Source organism: Puntigrus tetrazona, chromosome 10 (genome assembly GCF_018831695.1).
Source record: "Puntigrus tetrazona isolate hp1 chromosome 10, ASM1883169v1, whole genome shotgun sequence".
Lineage (NCBI taxonomy): Eukaryota > Metazoa > Chordata > Actinopteri > Cypriniformes > Cyprinidae > Puntigrus > Puntigrus tetrazona.
Genome location: NC_056708.1, coordinates 15296119 through 15315958, shown reverse-complemented (window position 1 = coordinate 15315958; position 19840 = coordinate 15296119). Strand labels below are relative to the sequence as shown.

The 19840-nt window shown below is 40.4% G+C and overlaps 2 protein-coding genes across 3 annotated transcripts; both read left to right on the top strand.

Moving 5' to 3' along the window:
- Nucleotides 1-90: 90 nt before the first annotated feature.
- Nucleotides 91-8060, top strand: LOC122352614 (guanine nucleotide-binding protein G(o) subunit alpha-like). 2 transcript variants are annotated; one of them, XM_043250085.1, is made up of 10 exons: nt 91-218; nt 312-429; nt 640-731; nt 2156-2248; nt 3821-3981; nt 5293-5421; nt 5783-5912; nt 6058-6129; nt 6762-6849; nt 7103-8057. In XM_043250085.1, the coding sequence occupies exons 1-10, from the start codon at nt 183-185 to the stop codon at nt 7291-7293; spliced, it is 1110 nt and encodes a 369-aa protein (XP_043106020.1). In that variant the 5' UTR covers nt 91-182; the 3' UTR covers nt 7294-8057. The 2 variants fall into 2 exon arrangements, with proteins under 2 accessions (XP_043106020.1, XP_043106021.1); XM_043250086.1 differs by lacking the exons at nt 91-218; nt 312-429; nt 640-731 and adding an exon at nt 1285-1468 and having other exon boundaries at nt 7103-8060.
- Nucleotides 8061-9550: 1490 nt separating this feature from the next.
- LOC122352451 lies at nt 9551-10424 on the top strand. The gene is made up of 2 exons (XM_043249858.1): nt 9551-9625; nt 9753-10424. Exons 1-2 carry the CDS (start codon nt 9551-9553, stop codon nt 10422-10424), a joined length of 747 nt encoding a protein of 248 aa, XP_043105793.1.
- Nucleotides 10425-19840: the final 9416 nt, after the last annotated feature.

The window sequence follows — 19840 nt, the reverse complement described above, 5'->3', positions numbered from 1 at the left end:
CTGTTAATCTGTTTATTGTCTTGCGTAACCAATTAGAGAGCACGTTTAATTAAGGTAGCCTACTTATTATATGCAGTGACGTCACATTCCTGAGACGCATTTCGAAAAGGTGTGTTACCCAAAGACTACTCGTAAATATTGTCAGTTTTAAATAAGATTTTAAGTATATAATCGTTTTAGAAATGTTTCGATGTTTTGACGTTTTAACATCACTGCAGGTAAGTTAAATATCAAGTTGTATTCAAATGACAATGCTGATTTGAGTAGTAGGCTAGTTAATTCATATAATGTTGTCGTTTGATCCTGTGGAGGGATGTCTCGCGGCTGTGCAGACTTGCGTGATTCTGCGAAATGAAGAGAAAAGATCCTGCAATCAGCAGCATGCTCGAATTGAGCGTGAACCGCAAGTGCATAGGGTCCTAATACTGGGTAACTCTAAACTGGTCTTGTTGTGATAGAGAAACATGGTACAAAATAAATCCGTGTTAAAATGTATTAATTGAGTTTGAATGTAATACGCAGTCCCTTTGAACCACCATTTCGCATCGTATTTATAGTTTCAAGTCTGATTTGATTTATTCAATAGAAATGTATTAATGTAATACTACTTTACTGCCATGTTTTATTCCAAACATATAGGTACTCCAGAAAGCGGCAAAAGTACATTAATCAAACAGACGAAGATCATCTACAGCCATGGCTTTACAAAACAAGAACTCATCAGTTTCAAGGTGCAACACTGACTTGCATATTTTATATTTATTAGTATTTTGTTAATTTTAAAAGAAATCCATTACAGTATTGCATTTCTCCCTTTAAAGGTAACTAATTGCTTTTTTACATTGCATTACTTTTGTTAACTTCTCAACTGGGCTGCACTTGCTTACAAAAATGAATAGCTTAACACTTATTTTAGTTTTATATATATATATATATATATATATATATATATATATATATATATATATATATATATATATATATATATATATATATATACCGTAAATTCTGGACTATAAGCCGCTACTTTTTTTATAGGTTTTGAACCATGCGGCTTATACAAAGGTGCGGCTATTCTGCAGATTTTTTCCCCACCGCTAGGGGCGCTCTAACCGGAATTAGAATCAAAACTAAGACAAAATAAATGCAAAGAAGAATACGCTAGTTCAAGAAGCATATGCTAATTCCTCTTTAGCAGATATAAGTCGGTAGAAGCGGATAGAAGGACGACAAATGACCAATCCTGTCAAACTCTATCTTTTCAAATCCTCACCCTTCATCATGGAACCCACACGAAGAAGTTCGTATGATGCAAGTTTTAAGTTGAAGTCCATCGATCTCGCTATACAAGAAGGAAACCGCGCTGCTGCTCGGAAGCTTAGCGTCAATGAGTCTATGGTGAGACGCTGGAGGAGGCAGCGGGAAGAGCAAAACTTTTTTAAATAGAGCGGATGCGGCTTATATGCAGGTGCGCTTTATAGTCCAGAATTTACGATATATATATATATATATATATAACAAATTCTCAGCTTCTTTCAAAAATCCTATAAATGGATTCCATACTTTGAAAAGTTTTTCCCTTAACAATAACCATCATGTTTACTCAGCACACACAAATCAAGAAATCAAGATCAAACTATATTTCTCAATTGAACAAAATAAATTGCATTACATTGTATGAAAAATATATTCAGATATATTTTGCTGTGATGCATTATCAATTGAAAAAATAACCTGATTAGGTAATATAAGTTATTTTAAGTTACACTGCACAGAAGTCCAACTTGCTTTAGTTCTTTGTCCTAATAACTTTAGGGTAAAGCTCACATTATACATCCTAAAAACAGGTTAGAAAGAACAGTAATACAGTGTACTGTAATAATGAACAGTGACTTAAGTTTATACAGAAACTATAAGCTAATTGTGCACAATGTAAATATATCTAATTAAAGATGTAGAATACACATCTTTAAACATAATCTGATCATAATCCAATAATGTCATGGCTTGTACAATATGAATTATAAATAGTATTGGACTATGCTGTATTTTACAGTGCTACAACATTAGTACATCAATAAAGCACACTGCATGGTTTATTATTTTCTAAATGGTTAATGTATGTTTAATTATTTGGTTTCTTCTAAATGTACAGCCTGCTGTGTTGGATAACTTGCTGACAAATATGAAGTTTGTGCTGCATGGCATGGGAATGCTGCGCATTAATTTGTCAAACAAGAAAAACAAGGTAGGTAATGCAGACTACTCTATATACATCTGTTCATGATGTGCATGGCAGTTTCATTAGACCCTATATCCGTTCATTGTGAAAAAACCTTTCTGTTTTCTTAAAACTAAAAAGAATTACAATGACATTTTTGTACATGCACATGACACCAATTTGTATCTCACATCTATCTACACCTAAAAACTTTTTCTCTAATATCATACATAATATTGTATGAAAATATTGTCTAGTTATAATATAGAATATTATAAAAACAAACAGCATTTGGTATATTCAGTACTGTGCAAATGTTTTAGGCAGGTATGAAAAAATATACACAAAGAATGCTTTCAAAAGTCGAAGTGTTAAACATTTATTTCATAAATGAACAAATAAGAAATCAAAAGCAAATCAATATTTGGTGTGACCACCCTTTGCCTTCAAAACAGCAGCAATTCTTCTAGGTACACTTGCACACAGTTTTTAAAGAAACTCTGCTGGTAGCGTGTTCCAAACATCTTGAAAAACTAACCACAGATCTTCTGTGGATGTAGGCTTACTCACATCCTCCTGTCTCTTCACGTAATCTCAGATACACTCGATGTTGAGATCAGGGCTCTGTAGCTCATGCAATCACTTCCAGTACTACCTGTTCTTCTTTATGCTGAAGATAGTTCTTAATTATTTTGACTGCGTGTTTGGGGTCGTTGTCCTGTTGCAGAATAAATTTGGCACCAATTATATGCTTCCCTGATGGTATTGCATTATGCCTATATTTCTTAGCATTGAGAACACCATTAATACTGACCAAATCTCCAACTCCATTTGCAGAAATGCAGCCTCAAATGTGCCTCAGACCCTCGTTATTGTACCTCTGTCCAACCCTTCAACAAACAAACTGCCTTCTGCTACAGCCAATTATTTCACATTTTTAGTTTTCAGTCCAGACCACCTGCTGCCACTTTTCTGCACCCCAGTTCCTATGTTTTAATGCATACATGGCCTTGGCCTTGAAACCCCAGTCTGCTTTGAAATCTTTGTCTGGGGGCGACCTTGTTGATGCAGTATAACTACCTTGTGTCTTGTTGCTGTGCTCAATCTTGCCGTGACATGAAACTGTGAGGTCACAACCTCACCTTGGTAGCAGTATTTGGCTGTTTCTCATCCAGTTTTTCACCCACCTACACAGCTGTTTGTTTCAGTTCATGACTGTGTTTCAACCTATGTGTGACATTTGGCATTTGTTTGGTATAATTGTTTGATCATACACCTATAATCCTGCAACATCCCTGATTTGTGCAAGTGTACCTATAAGAATTGAAGGCAAAAGTTAGTAACACCAAATATTGTTTTGACTTAGATTTTTCCTTTTGTTCGCTCACTTTGCATTTTGTAAACTGACAAAAAATAAACAATGATTATTTATATTTCTGAAAGCATTCTTTTATTTGTTTTCCTACTCTTATTATTCTGCTTTTTTGTTTGTTTTAATCATTTTGCAATTTTAAATTGTTTTTTAACCTTATGATCAGGCCTTGAGAGGAAGCCTGACTGATTCAATAACAGGTCATTCAGGTTGTTATGTTCTTACAGGCCCACGCACGCGCAATCTTGTCATGTAAGTGTTGTGTAGGAGAGGATATGGAGCTGCTGCCATTTGTGGCTTATTCATTCTGCAGTCTGTGGGGGGATCTGGGCATGAGGACAGCAGTGTCCAGAGGCCATGAGTTCCAGCTCAATGATTCTGCATTATAGTGAGTAATCACCTCTCTGCAATTTGCGTCAGTGCATAATGAAGCTATAGTTTCCTTTTGGGTGACACTGTTTGCTTCCCTTAAATTTACTGACATGAAAGAGATACTCCACATGTTCTAAATCACCCTTATATCATCTTATATCCAATTTTTTCTTGATGTAAAAATGTGCATTTGTAAATTCTATGGGTCTTGCTTCTATTCTCATTTACATCCTATTATTATTGCTTGATTATTAAATTGGTTTGTCTTATGTTATTTTAATGTGTGTATATATATCTCATAACCTCATTCATTATTCATATCTGTATCATTAATCCTTTTTGATCTTTTATATTAGTTTTTCTTGGTTGCTAACTCACAATTTGGCATTTTCTCATTCTCTCAACTACAAACACAATCTCAACTATGGAATGGCTCAGAAACCCTCTGGCCACTGTGTGAGACTTTATTACCATTGATGCTGTTTTGGCTGCAAAAGGAGGCTCTACACCATACTAATGAACTATTGTGGTCTAAAACCAGGCGTTTCAGTTTCATTGATGAACACACAAGATAAATTAAAATATTAAAATAACTTAAGTAGTCACCCAATGAAGAGTTTGTGACCCATGATAAATTAGCTAGTCAGAGTTATGCTCTGCTCACTTTGTTCTTTACCAACAATAATTACAGAGGCTATAATCAACCACTGACAGAAGTTACCTTTTATTTTACAAGAACATCCGTCTTATCAATGGTCTGAAAAATCATGGAATATTTTCCTACATATACCATATTAATAATGCCACATTTGTTTATGGAATGCTCCAATAATTTGCTGTATTTTACTGCATCTGTGGTCTTTCAACGTAACCAATCATTCTTTGATGATGCAAATAACTGCAGCATAACCAGAGGAGGGCAAAAATAAACTATATCACAGCCTTCAAAACCGCATTCTTCCTATTTCTTCAAGTCTTTAATCTTTTCACAAAACTGAAACTGAAACAAGTATGACCATGGATGCACGAGCTATGCCGAGCAGACGTAGTCTTCCATTTTGTCACCAGTTGTCTTTGAAGGAGGATTAAAAAGAATGATCTGAAATACAGTTCACTTGACCCTCTCAAGAGTGATTACTGGGAGGCTGTGTATTACTTTTAACAACCCCAATCACATTTGGAGAAGAAGAGAAAAAATTACCCACTGTCTTTAAAGCTGCTACATAGTAACAATGTTCTACTGAGGACCGTGGTAGAAATGAGCGTTAAACGTTTTATCTGATTTTGTGCTTTGTGTTTTCCTCTGTTTTGTATGCACAAATCCTAGTTTTTTTGAGAACATAAGTCGCATCATCGCTCCAAACTACATCCCCACTAAAACAGATGTCCTCAGAGTGAGAGTAAGGACTCAGGGTGTCATTGAAAGCCAGTTCAGAGTCAACAACTCACTGTACAGGCAAGCATAGATTTCTGAAATTATCATAGCTAAAAATGTTTAAATGTGTGATTCTGTGTCCATATTTTCCTTACTGACTGACTAAAGATGATGTTTATCAGAATGTTCATGTGGCTCATTTCCATACTGTAAAATCAGTGAGCAGAACTAGTCAAGATTAAAAATATGATTTTTAAAATTATTATTATGTACAGTTGAATTTGATTTGAATCAAAGCACATTGTATATTTCCACTTAACTTTATTAAATTGGTCAACTTTGTTAAAACATTTGTCTCTTTGACAATTGACTCATTAATTCCTTTATCATTATTATTATTTTTATTTATTTTAATTATTTATTTATTTTTTTTTGTAAATAGGCTATATGATGTGGGTGGTCATTGTTCAGAAAGAAAGAAGTGGTACAGTTATTTTGACAGTGTCCAGGCAGTGCTGTTTATGGTGGCTCTTAGTGGGTATGATCAAAATCTTCATGAAAATCATTCCAAGGTGAGTATAGCATAGGCCTACTTTATTTTTAGAGACCTTGTGCCATGCTACAAAAACCTTCAAAATGTAAAATGCTGTCTTATCTGTTCCATGTAAGTTAACTTTTTTGTGTGTGTGCATATGTGTATATGCATGTGAACAACAGAACCGTCTCCATGAAAGCCTGGAATACTTCAGATCCACGTGTAACAGTATGTTTTTCAGAGGAACTTCTTTGGTGAGCTGGGTTTGTTTCATGTCTGTCTGTAAAATGGTGTAATCTGACATGGCTTTAACGCTATATATTTAATTGTTATTGTCTTCTTTGATCTGAACTAGGATAAAAAAAAAAGAGTCCATTGAAAGGTTTCATTTCATAAGCCCATCTTCCTGCATGTAACCGGCCATAATTGTCTGCAATTATTAAGATTTAGTGTGTGCACCCAATCTGCTTCATCACAAGTGCTGAACCCAAGACACACTGGACAATTTTCGGCTGTCCCAGTCGAAAGACTGGCATTGTGAAACAATTAAGATTTCTCAATTGCCATGATGATTATGTATGCATGTATGTATTTTTTACAGTGCCAATCTTTTGGCTTGGACAGCTGAAAATGATGCAGTGTGTCTCTGGCTTTACACCCATTATTCTTTATCTCAGTTATGCATTTTCATATGATGGAACCTTTGTCCATTAGTTAATGCTCCTATTAAGAATTATTATACAATAATTTTCAATCAGTATATTAATAAATAGAACAAACACTTTGTTCTGTAATAGAAAAAAAATAGGGATGAATTAATTGAAAGGGCTGAATGGCTTTAGATTTTTTGTTTGTTTGTTTTAACTACATTTGAATTCAATTTCAGGTTTTATTCATGAACAAAATTGATTTATTTGCTGAGAAAATACTGTATTCTGGAAGACATCTGCGACTTTATCAGCCAGGTTTCAAAGGTACTACACATTGTTTAGTGTTTGTGTGTGTGTTTTAGTATATAATGATTTGCCTAGAAATGTCACAGTTAAGGCAGGGTTTAAGGTGTATAAATGGTTAGAGCTAAACTCTGCAGGAAAGTGGATCGCTGTTATACTGTATGTAATAGTAGTATAGAAATGTCGTCATCTTTTTAACTTTTGGAATAATATTTGGTCAAGTTTGAATCATTTAAGTTAATTGATCCATGTATTTCTCTTTGTTGGAATGCAGGTTCTGACTGTGATGTAAGTTGTGCTGCTCAATATGTAACTAACCAGTTTGTGGAATGTGCTACCACCTCAGGCAAGATGGTGTACTCTCACTTCACCAATGCCACAGACCCCTCCAGCGTACATGAAGCCTTCCAGCTCATCATGAGCACTATTGTTAAACATAACCTTCAAACAATCTCACTACTCTAATTTTTTTTTTTTAATATTCCCATTTTTATTTTTGTCTGCTGTTTGTCTATTTTTAATAAAATAGCCTTTTTAATGGATCAGGTAATCCATATATAAATAAATGTGTTTTTATAATGTTTTAATTACGAGCCTCTTTAATTTGTTACCTGCTTAATTTACATAATTGTGGGATCATTAAAGTGTTTTAATTGATTCGTTTAAAAGTATACATTTCACTCACTAAAGAGAGATTTTAAATATATGTAAAGCAAATATATATGCGGTGTTTCGAGCTCACGTTCAAAGACCAAGACTACAGAAAGCACATCATGTTTGCTTTAATTATTTCACAAAAATGTGAAGTGCACACAAATAAACGCAATCTTTAGCGATGTACTACTCCTAAAGATGTACTACTCCTGTTTGGCCAAAAATTTGCAGCATTTTAAGCGCAAGTAAGTGCTCAGCCACCTTCATCTATCCTGAAGCGAGTGAGCGCTTTTCACGCTGCCCACACACTTCAACAGCACACATTTCTCTGGGTTAACATTAGATTGAGCAGCATTGTAAAGTTGCTAATGCTTACATATTTCATATATACACATAATTCACATGAAACATTCACACTAATCATATTTGAGGTCGTTGAGGAGAGCGTTGGATGCACTTGATTGTTTTATCATAGACTAGTCTAACGACCTGTTAAATGACTTCGCCGGGTTTTTTAAGAGACTGATAAAAATTTGGTTGACCAAACCTCTTCTAGTCGACTAACTTTGTGGTTGGCACACAATGTAATATAAGAGAAACTGATAGTAATTTGTGATTACTCCTGTGGACACCTGTGTTTGCACTCAACTTCATGCATCCACTAAAATTCACTGTTGTTCATACTGTAAAGAATACATTAGAGTTTTGAAGTGAATTAATGAATGACATTCAAACGTTTTAATCCACATTGCTGCAATTTTAAGAGTGCACTTGTTCACACCTTGCTCACAGATACTGTATGTATAGTTCGGAATAACAAAAAGGTCCATTCTCAGCTGCCGTGGCAGATTCTTACAGTTTTTCTCAATTGCTAAAACACTATAACCAGTCTTTTGAACTAAAATTTCAAAACTATAACGCCATTTTTGAAAAAGCACACCCATTTCCCTAAACTATAAACACTATTCCCTGCTTTGACACATGAGTTATATTTGTGAACTGTTACTGCAAAACTCTACACACAAATCCCTACATTTCTCAGTGCTTACACCATGTGGTCATTTAGAAAGCACTAGCATTCAATAATGTTAACTTAACACAGCACAGCTTGAGCTCAATTAGCACACAATTAACCAAGTGGAAACACTAGGAGTCAAAATTTATCACACACCAATCAGAACCTTCGATGGATAGATAAAAGGGCCAAAGTCAACTTATTCAGGTTTGAAACAATGGATCCAAAGAGACGTAAGGGAAGAGGTCAGGGACACCAGGGTGGAGGAAGAGGATGAAGAAGTAGAGGTAGAGGTAGAGAACGTGGTGAAGGAGGAGGGAGAGGAGGAGGACGTGGTGGAGGAGGAGGACAACGACGACAACAACAAGGAAGGGGAAGAGGAGGAGGAAGAGGAGGAGGACAACGACGACAACAACAAGGAAGGGGAAGAGGAGGAGGAGGAGGAGGACAACGACGACAACAAGGAAGGGGAAGAGCAAGGGCAAGGAGACAAGCAGTCTCGGATGAAATTCGAGCCACTATAGTTGACCATGTTCTTGTCCATGGTATGACTATGAGGGAGGCTGGGCAACGAGTACAGCCAAATTTGAGTCGCTTCACTGTTGCCTCCATCATCAGAACCTTCAGGGAGGAAAACAGGTAGATGTTGTTGCAGTAAGACTGCTCTGTACAGTAACTTTTGAGTGCTGAACTCATGCTGTGACAACACATACACTGTTGTACTATGCTACTGTAATAAAGAAATGCATCAAATTGCCTTGCATACAGAGTTTCTGTATGTTTCCATTTTTTTCCTGTAAAAAGGATGTGGGACAGTTACAGTAATAAGTGCTTCTATTTTTGCAGGACACAGAGACGACCACCTGGTGGAGGCAGGCTAAGGCTTTTGTCAGAGGAGCAAGAGAGGGAGCTTGTGAACATGGTAATTGCCAATAATGTAATCCGCCTGCGAGAGATTCAAAGGAGAGTGATTGAGGATGATCATCATTTTCGAGGGATAAATGCCATCAGCCTCTCCACAATTGATCGCATCCTCCGAAAGAACCAATTCGGATGAAACAGGTGTACTGCGTCCCTTTCGAACGAAACTCTGACAGAGTGAAAAACCAACGAGTGGAATATGTTCAGGTATGAGTTTTGATTTTGTATGAAGTATTGTGTTCCATCACAGCATAGCAGTTTATGCTGCCATTTGTGCCCTCTTGAACTGTGGTTCAGGGTAGTGATTTACTCTACTGTGTTTTGTGTTTTGCAGAGAATGTTTGAGATTGAAGGACGGCCTGTTCCCCATGAAATTATCTTTGTGGATGAGGCAGGTTTTAACCTGACCAAAAGGAGGAGAAGAGGGAGGAACAGAATTGGTCATCGGGCTATTGTAAATGTCCCTGGTCAGCGTGGAGGGAATGTCACTATGTGCGCAGCCATCAGCCAACGAGGGGTACTCCACCGCCATGCCATTCTAGGACCCTATAATACTATGCTCCTCCTTGCTTTCCTTGATGGTCTAAGAGAGCATATGTTCCAGCTGGACTACAGGGAACCAGCACAGCCAGAGCAGCCTCACTACGTTGTTGTTTGGGATAATGTCAGCTTCCATCATGCTGTTCTGGTTTGTGACTGGTTTACCAATAACCCAAGGTTTTCTAACATCTTTCTGCCTGCATACTCTCCCTTTCTAAACCCGATAGAGGAGTTTTTTTCGGCATGGCGGTGGAAAGTGTATGACAGAGAGCCTTATGTCCGTGTTCACCTCCTCCAGGCCATGGAAGAAGCCTGCCTAGACATAACAGTAGATGCATGCCAGGGGTGGATCAGGCATGCAAGAGGATTTTACCCCCGCTGCCTGGCTAGGGCCAATATAGCCTGTGACGTAGATGAGATTCTCTGGCCTGACCCAGACCAAAGACGGGATGCTGAGGTGGAATAATTTTTGTGTATGTGTTGTACTGTATAGTACATGAATAAAAATTTGCCAGTGTACATTGGTTGCGTCTTTTTTGTTCATCATGTGAAAATGTTTTTGAGGGGAAGAACCACAAGCAACATAACTTCCCAGTTTTGGAAATATTGTTTTTAATTTATTGCACCAGTGTGTAAGACTATGTTGTAGTGTGAGTGTTTTTGAGGCCTTGTGTGTGATGTCTGAAGGCTTTTTCAGCAAGAGTGAATGGTTTTGAGTGTAGAGCTTCATTTTGACCTGAAAATAGGATGTTTGGGGAATTGGGTGAGACGTTATGGATTTGTGTTTACTGTTTTGAGAATACGAGGCATAGTTTCAAGAAATGTGTTTAAGCAATTGAGAAAAACTGTAAGTGCATACTGAAGATTACACTGGCCCCACACTGAAACAAGCTACTGTCCTGGAGAAACTCACACCTCTGCAGTTCTGGAAAGACACCCTTCACACAAATAGGCTACAGAAAACGAGAAAGGGGGAAAAGGGCACTGATATTTGTTAGTGGGGCGATGGGCTCAAGTTTTGGTTCTGACAGGAGTCTGGAAGCTCTGCCCACGGAGTAATAACTCGGTCTCGCTGCTTGTTTGTACCAGGCGTCCACTGGATGACAAACTGTTAGTAAAGAAATGAGTAGAAGTATCAGTGTCTATGAGATCTGTCCATAGTTTTTGTTGTGTTGTATCCTGAAGCTTATCAGGCTTTGCTATCTTCATCTATTTGCAGTTGGTTTATATATGGAGATCCTTTGTTCATGATTCATTGCTCAGATCACAGAGGACTCGCTTAGGTTGGGTTGTGGACGTAGGAACTCGATACATGAGCAGTTTCAAACAATTGCCTGCACTCCTGATGACGAAAATTACATAATGCGGATGGTGCGCGGACCTGCTGGATGTCCTCACACAACTGAATCACAACAGGATATATATTGAACTAAACGCAGCTAATGGTCAAAGTAAAAACTTTACGTGCAACCACAGAGAACTGTAGACATGTAACAACGTATCTAAATGCGTATTTAGGAAATATTCAGTGTTACATATTTATCCATATTTATTCATCCTACCGCGACTATTTTTGTCCACGGACAGAACATTGTCATGGAACCAATGTTTGCTGGGATTAGTTAGCATTAATGGGCTTATTCAAGTCCTCTTTTATTTATTTATTTTGTCCATTGCATCTCCCACATATGTGTGTTTTAGTAAGGCAGAACGTGTGCTAGAGCCCTGGGAACTACGGCCCCCGACTTTTTTACGTCACCTTGGGTCTGGCTTCGGGACAATTTTCATTCACTTCATAGTTCAGACAATTACCAACCCTCAGGCCTGTTTTAGGCTTCTCTTTATTTTTATATTTTAGACATCCATCAATTAGTGATCAAAAAATTGCCGTGCGACGCTGGTGAATACAACACTAAATGTGATACGCGACTTAGGGCGACTCCACGGTGTTCAGTTTCCCGCAACAGAAGAGAGCTTCCGTCAGCAGATGAAGTTGAAGTTCTACAAAGACACACAAAAGTGATTACCATAAACATGTCGGGGGAAAATAATATAAAGATATTTGTATTATTTACTCATAACAATTGTTTTCTGAGTTCGTGTAGCAAAGATTAATTTCCTGACTCTTCATTTTATTATGTCTTTTTCGCTGAGTCTCGGTTAATTTTTGTGAAGCGCTCCTTTTCTTTTTAAAAATGAAAAAAAATGACGGTGATGTTGCGCTAGTGCCCCCATTGTAGATGTTGATGCGCTCCATCCCAGATTCGGGATTGGAAGTGGACATAGCTTGCTGACTGGTATCTCTATATCCACTCACGTACCTTCTCACATCTCTGGCCATTTCAGGCCACCATAAGCGATCTTGTAGCAGTGAGAGAGGCCAGTGAGGTGGTCAGTGCCCAAGGATGAGTCCATGGAGTTGTGAGCGTTGTTCTTGGGGTACAAACTGTTTTTCTGGGGGACAGCCTGGCGGATTTACACGCAGCAGCCAAATGGGTGCCAAAATGGTGTATTTTGTATGTTTCAGCCGAAATTTCCTCTTTCTCTCTTTGTTGCAGATTGTTAATTGTGGCCCAGCTGATGCTTATCGTTGATCAGCGCTCTGCATAAAGATCGCAGAGGAACCATGATGGACGCTGACGGCTTCGTGTTCACTCTTTTCCCTGATCCAGAAAGTGTTGTACTTAGGGCGGCCGATTATGGTCTTTATCTCTTAGTATTGTGAGGGAATTGTTCTCTCGCGAACTATGGGAGAGCATGTGGATGCTCTGGTGTTTGATTTGTTTTCAGTTTTCTTTTAAACTTTGTTTGTTTTTTGGAAGCGGTAGGGAGAGGGTGCCATTTTCTTTGAAATGGAGATTTTGCCTATGTTTATATTAGTTAGGGAGTAAGGTAAGACTCTGTTATTTATTTATTTTCTTTTGAGTAGGTTATTTATAATATTCAACGTAGTTAGAGAGTTTTGTTTATTATGTTGGCCTTGCCCTCTCCTGAAGATTTGCTTCCTCTGTCATTCTTCTGTTCTTAAATAAATGAAAGATTTATTCAAGACTGCGTTTGTGCTTTTCTGGATCAGGGGATTGATGTGACCGTCAGACGTTTTTTTTTGTTTTTGTTTTTGTTGACTTTATTTGTTACAGCCTCACGTGCCCCCTAGACAAACGGGGAGGCTCGTAACAAGTGGGGGCTCGTCCGTTTCTCTTTTTCTCCCCATAAAGAGAGAGTTTGTTTACGTTGTGGATCGTAAAGTGGACGATTTATTCTGTTCGCCCTAAATTGAAATGTGTAACGATCGGGATTTGATAGGCCGCGTATTGTGGTGAGTACTCTTCCTTTTTTCTCTCATGTTTTGACTGTTTTCATCTGTGGGTGGGGAAAGAATAGAGAGACGCATAATGGAATTTGATCTAACGGCATTCACACTTGCGCCTACGGTCGAAGTTTTTAATAGTTGTAGAAAAAAAGACTTAATTTTGATCGCGGAGTTCTTTGATATTAAGATTCAAAAGGATACCACTAAACAGGTGCTTAAAGAAGATCTTTATGAGAAATTGTTAGCTGCAGGCATTTTACCTAGGCAATCTGGTGACGATGATGAGCTTCAGATGGGTGCGGCAGGGGATGCTGATGCAGTGGGTGTTATGGCGCAAGAGGTGAGTCCGAATTTTGATTCTGGACCTCAGGATCCAAGGATTGTTTTAAAATTAAAGGAGATGATCTCCTAATTAAGAAACAAGAATGTGAGGCAGAGAGGATTAGATTTCGTATGTTAGAAAAGCAGGCAGAAAGAGATATTGAAATGCGTAAATTGAATTTGGAATCTGAACGGTTGGCTCGAGGGCCAATTCCTGTTCCATGTGCTCAACCTAGGTCGGTATCCTCGCCCATAATTACGACAGATAGCACTGTGACTGAGGATTATTCTCAAGTTGATTCGGGTGAAGTGTTTGACGTTAGTAAGTATATTCGACTTGTGCCTCTATTTAGGGAGGCTGAAGTCGATTCTTACTTGATTGCATTTGAGAGAATTGCGACTAAGCTAAGATGGCCAAAAGAGATGTGGGCTTTGCTGTTACAATGCAGTCTCACAGGGAAAGCTCAAGAGGTCTGTTCAGCCTTACCTATTGAAGCTTCCCTTGACTATGAAACTGTAAAGTCTGCTGTTTTGCGTGCGTATGAGCTGGTCCCTGAGGCCTATCGACAAAAGTTTAAAAATTGCGTTCCAACTAATATTGGTGTATATTTAAACGGACGAAAAGTTACTTCTCTTGCTACTGCTGCTGTTTTGGATGAATTTGTGTTGACACACAAGAATGTTTTTTTTTTCCGGTGCGACTGTCAAAACTCCAGTGGGGGATGTAGGAAATTCGACGCCGCGTGTTATCCGTTCGTTTAAGGGTGAAACGGTTCGCAAATCAAGTGGGGGTGCTAATAAGCGAGTTTGTCGATCCAAATCATTTAATTGCAGATTGCAAAGTGTGGAATCAGAAGAATGGCGCTTCTAAACCTAAAAATGTTGCTCTTGTTGAGTCCGTACACTCTGTTAATGAAGAAGAGCCTTATCAGCCTTTTTTGTTTGTGGGTACAGTCTCGTTATCGTCTGATTCCAAGTTTAAACCTGTAGTAATTTTGCGTGATACGGGTGCAGCTCAATCGTTTATATCTGCAGGCGTCTTGCCGTTCTCTGATTCTTCCTTTACTGGTAATGAAGTACTGGTACGAGGAACTGAGATGCGCTGCGTGAACGTGCCGCTTCATACTGTATATTTAAAGTCGGATATCGTTAGTGGGATAGTCAATTTAGCTGTGCGTGAACGGTTACCTGTGGATGGTGTTGACTTGATTCTTGGGAATGATCTTGCAGGTGGCATAGTCTTCCCTACACCGATTGTGACTCGCATGCCTAATACCTATTTACGCGGTGATATAGCTGAAAAGTTTCCTTCTGTGTTTCCCTGTTGTGCGGTTACTCGTGCTCAAGCACAGAAGTTTAAAGAAGTGGTAGACCTGTCGAAAACTTTTTTAGCTAATGACATGTCTAATTCTGTAGAATGTACTTTGTTTGTATCACCAGATTCTGATGCTGATGTTCCCTCTTTGGGGGAGGAGGGTGATGTGAAGACTTCTTTGAAGGTTGGCAGAGAGTCTTTAGCTGCAGCACAGAGAGCAGACCCTTCTTTGGCGAAATGTGTAAAGGCTGCTGAGAGTGGTGCCCATGATTCTACATCAGGAGTGGTATATTTTTGGGAAGAGGGCTTGCTAATGCGCAAATGGAAACCCTCAAAAGAAGAGCTAGGATGGCAGGAGGTTCAGCAAATAGTTTTGCCATCTACCTATCGGTCACAGGTTTTGAAACTCGCCCATGAAAACTTTCTTTCGGGACATCTTGGTATAACAAAAACTTATTAGCGTATTTCTAGGTACTTTTTCTGGCCTGGGCTTAAAAGCTCTGTTTCCAACAGGACATCAGTACATTTTAACAATAATGTGTGCAGCAACTCGTTTTGTTGAAGTGATTCCAATACGTACATTGAGAGCTAAGGTGGTGGTTAAGGAGCTTCTTAAGTTCTGTACTACTTTTGGGCTACCAAGGGTCATTCAAAGTGACCAGGGCTCAAATTTTACCTCCAAAGTTTTCAGGCAAGCTTTGGAGATGCTTGGAATTGGTCATCAAATGTCCAGTGTTTGCCATCCTGAATCACAGGGGGCTTTAGAGAGGTTCCACCAGACTCTCAAGGTGATGTTACGACGATACTGCATCGAGACTGGTAGAGATTGGGCTGAGGGTCTTTCTTATTTGATGTTTGCAGCAAGAGAGACTGTGCAGGAGTCTCTTGGCTTCAGCCCTGCTGAACTCGTTTTTGGACATACTGTGCGTGGTCCATTAAAATTATTGAGTGATCAACTGTTAAGTCAGTCCCCTAAGCCTGTGCCTGTTGATGAGTACGTTACCTCTATTCGTGACAAGTTATGTAGAGCACGCGATTTGGCTAAGCTACATCTGTCTGAATCCCAGTCAGAAATGAAGCAACGATTTGAAACTAAAAGCGTGAAACGAGACTTTGGGCCTGGTGATCGGGTATTGGTTTTGTTGCCTATGCCTGGGTCGATTCTGCATGCCAAGTTTGCAGGTCCATATTTGATTCAAAGGAAGTTGAATAAAACAAATTGTTGTTGCTACGCCGGACCGAAGGTGCAAGAGTCGTGTTTGCCATGTAAATCGGCTTAAAGCGTATGTGAGTAGGACTTCATGTGACGACCATAGCAATCTAGTTGATCCTCCCTTCACTTGTGCTGCTGTTACGGTGAGCACAGTGGCTAACTTTTCTGCAGAGGAAGGTGAATTCCCAGGCGGAGACTGCCCTATTTCCCCTGCCCGCCTTCGTTATTCTGTTATACTGCAAGATCTCTCTAGTTTTCTTTCACATCTTACTGCAGAACAGTCCCAGGACTTGTTGGAGTTGTTGAGTAACTTTTCGACTTTGTTTAGTGATGTGCCTGGTAGAACCTCTGTCTGTGCCCATGACATTGATGTGGGGACTGCTAATCCAATCAAGCAGCATCCGTACAGATTAAATCCACAAAAGCGTGAAGTTATGAAAGCAGAAGTTGACTACTTGATAAGGCATGGTATGGTTGTACCCAGTCAGAGCCCATGGAGCTCCCCCTGTCTGCTGGTACCTAAACCTGATTCAACCTTTCGATTTTGTACGGACTACCGTAAAGTCAATAGTATAACAAAGCCTGACTCTTTCCCTCTTCCTAGAATCGAGGATTGTTGATAAGGTTGGTTCAGCTAGATATGTTACTAAGCTGGATTTATTGAAGGGATATTGGCAGGTGCCTCTTACTCAACGAGCCTCTGAAATATCTGCATTTGTAACCCCCGATAGTTTTCTACAATATACAGTTTTAGCTTTCGGGATGAGAAATGCACCTGCTACATTTCAGAGGATGATGCATCACGTATTGTCTGGAGTTCCAGATTGTGAAGTGTACCTGGATGACATTGATTCATTCAAATGATTGGGAACAACATTTGAGGACTCTTAGAGATGTTTGTGGACGCTTGGAGACTGCATCATTAACACTGAACCTGGCAAAGTGTGAATTTGCTAAAGGTACGATCACTTACTTGGGCAAGCAAGTTGGTCAGGGACACGTGAAACCAATTGATGCTAAGATAGCAGCCATACTCCAGTTCCCTGTTCCATCTAATAAGCGTGAATTGAGACGTTTTCTGGGGATGAGTGGTTACTATCGAGCCTTCTGTCCAAATTTTTCTACTTTGGTCTGTCCACTCACTGATCTCCTTAGCATAAAACGGGAGTTTGTGTGGTCCACTGACTGTCAACTTTCCTTCGAAGCCGCAAAGGATCTCCTTTGTCAGGCTCCTGTTCTCTCTGCTCCTGATTTTTCAAAATCTTTTAAGTTGCAGGTGGATGCAAGCGATAATGGTGCTGGAGCAGTGTTGTTACAGGAAGATGAAGATTGTGTTGAACATCCCGTTTCCTATATTTCTAGAAAGTTCATTGGAGCTCAACGGAATTATAGTGTGATCGAAAAAGAGGCCCTTGCGCTATTATTAGCTCTTAAGCATTTTGACGTGTATTTGGGAAACAGTGTTACCCCTGTGGTGGTTTATACTGATCATAACCCCTTGGTGTTCCTTTTTCGTATGTCAGGTGAAAATCAATGCTTGCTACGGTGGTCCCTTACTCTACAAGTCAAGTCAAGTCAAGTCAAGTCAACTTTATTGTCAAATATGCTCTATGTACAACATACAGCACAGATGAAATTCCTTCCCTTCTGACCTTGCAATCATGCAGAATAAAAGAATAAAGATAAAAGAATAAAAAAACTAAAGTATAATAAAATAATGGTAAAATATCTAAAATATCTAAAATATAAATAGTGCAACATTAAACATACAGACATTAAACATACAGACAAGGCACTTGTTGGAAAATTAAATTAAGTTAAAGTGAGGTAGTGCGTTGAGGTGCAAAAGTGTAGACCCTGAGATTATGAGTTTATGTGGGGGGCGGGATCACAGTCTGAGGTCTGAGGCCTGAGGCAGGGGCCAGAGGTAGAGGTGAGTGAAGGGAGAGTAGGTAGGGAGTTGAGTCTCCTGACCGCCTGGTGGATGAAACTGTCCCTGAGCCTGCTGGTTCTGGCTCGGAGACTCCGCAGTCTCTTCCCCGACGGCAGCAGGTTGAAGAGGCAGTGGGATGGGTGGGTGGGGTCTCCTGCTATCCTGGTGGCTTTTCGCGTGAGACGAACGTTGAAAATGTCCAAGAGAGGGGAGAGAGACACAATGATTTTCTCAGCAGCTCTCACGATGCGCTGCAGTGTGTTACGGCAGGACACGGTGCAGGCTCCAGACACACCGTGATGCAGCTGGACAGGATGCTCTCGATGGTGCCTCTGTAGAAGTTCTGCATGATGGGGGGTGGGGCTTTTGCTCTTTTCAGTTTACGGAGAAAGTACAGGCGCTGATGGGCTTTTTTGGCCAGTGATGCGGTGTTGTGACTCCATGACAGGTCTTCAGATATGTGCACACCCAGGAACTTGGTGCTGTTCACCCTCTCCACTACAGCACCGTCGATGATCAGCGGAGCATGCTGGGTGTGCGCTCTCCTGAAGTCCACAACAATCTCCTTTGTCTTCTCCACATTCAGGTGGAGATTGTTATCTTTGCACCACATGGCCAGCCTGCTCACTTCACTCCTGTAGGGTGTCTCATTGTTGTTGTTGATAAGACCCACCACAGTCGTGTCATCCGCAAACTTGATGAAGAGGTTAGAGCTGGATGATGGAGTACAGTCATGGGTCAGCAGAGTGAAAAGAAGGGGGCTCAGCACACATCCTTGGGGGGCCCCCGTGTTCATGATGATGGAGCTGGAGGAGTTGCTGCCAGCCCGAACTGCCTGAGGTCTCCTGTCAGGAAGTCCAGCAGCCAGTTGCACAGGGAGGAGTTGAGCCCCAGCTGGCCCAGTTTATGGATGAGTTGCTGCGGGATTATGGTGTTGAATGCTGAACTGAAGTCGATGAACAGCATTCTGACATGTGAGTCTTTGGTTTCCAGGTGGGTGAGTGCTGAGTGGAGGGCAGTGGAGACGGCATCTTCTGTTGATCGGTTAGACCGATATGCAAACTGGTAGGGGTCCAGGGCAGGGGGGAGGACAGACTTGATGTGGTGCATGACTAGCCGCTCAAAGCACTTCATGAGGATGGGAGTGAGTGCGACCGGGCGGAAGTCATTGTAACAGGAGGGAGATGACTTTTTCGGTACCGGGATGATTGTGGTGGATTTAAGGCACGTGGGGACAACAGCCTGGCTCAGTGAGATGTTGAAGATGTCCGTGAGGACATCTGTGAGCTCAGCAGCACAGTCTCTCAGATCACGACCAGGGATGTTATCCGGGCCTGGGGCTTTGCGAGCATTTGTCCCTCTGAGACAGCGCCTCACACTATCAGGGGACAGTATCAACACCTGGTCACCAAGAGAAGGTGGTAGCTTCTGTGCTGGAGTGTTGTTGTCTGCCTCAAAGCGGGCGAAGAAGTTGTTCAGATGGTTCAGCAGAGAGGTGGAGCTATCACAGGTCCGTGGAGAGGGCTTGTAGTCCGTGATGGTTTGGATTCCTCGCCACAGGTTCCTGCTGTCTCTGCTGTCACTGAAACAGTCTGCAATCCTCCTGGAGTACTGTCTCTTGGCCAGTCTGATGCCCCGAGACAAGTTGGCCCTGGCAGTCCTTAGGCTCACCTCGTCCCCAGCTCTGAAGGCAGTGTTCCTGGCCCTCAGGAGCCTTTTGACATCTCCTGTTAGCCAAGGTTTCTGATTGGCCCGTATGGTGATGGTTCTGGTGACAGTGACATCAT

Excerpts from the sequence above, each read along its gene's own strand:
- LOC122352451 (XM_043249858.1), top strand. The coding sequence starts at position 9,551 with ATGAAACAGGTGTACTGCGTCCCTTTCGAACGAAACTCTGACAGAGTG. Across the intron at positions 9,626-9,752 it reads AACGAGTGGAATATGTTCAG|AGAATGTTTGAGATTGAAGG; the intron begins GTATGAGTTTTG and ends TGTGTTTTGCAG.
- LOC122352614 (XM_043250085.1), top strand. The coding sequence starts at position 183 with ATGTTTCGATGTTTTGACGTTTTAACATCACTGCAG. Across the intron at positions 732-2,155 it reads AAGAACTCATCAGTTTCAAG|CCTGCTGTGTTGGATAACTT; the intron begins GTGCAACACTGA and ends CTAAATGTACAG. Across the intron at positions 5,913-6,057 it reads TTCATGAAAATCATTCCAAG|AACCGTCTCCATGAAAGCCT; the intron begins GTGAGTATAGCA and ends TGTGAACAACAG.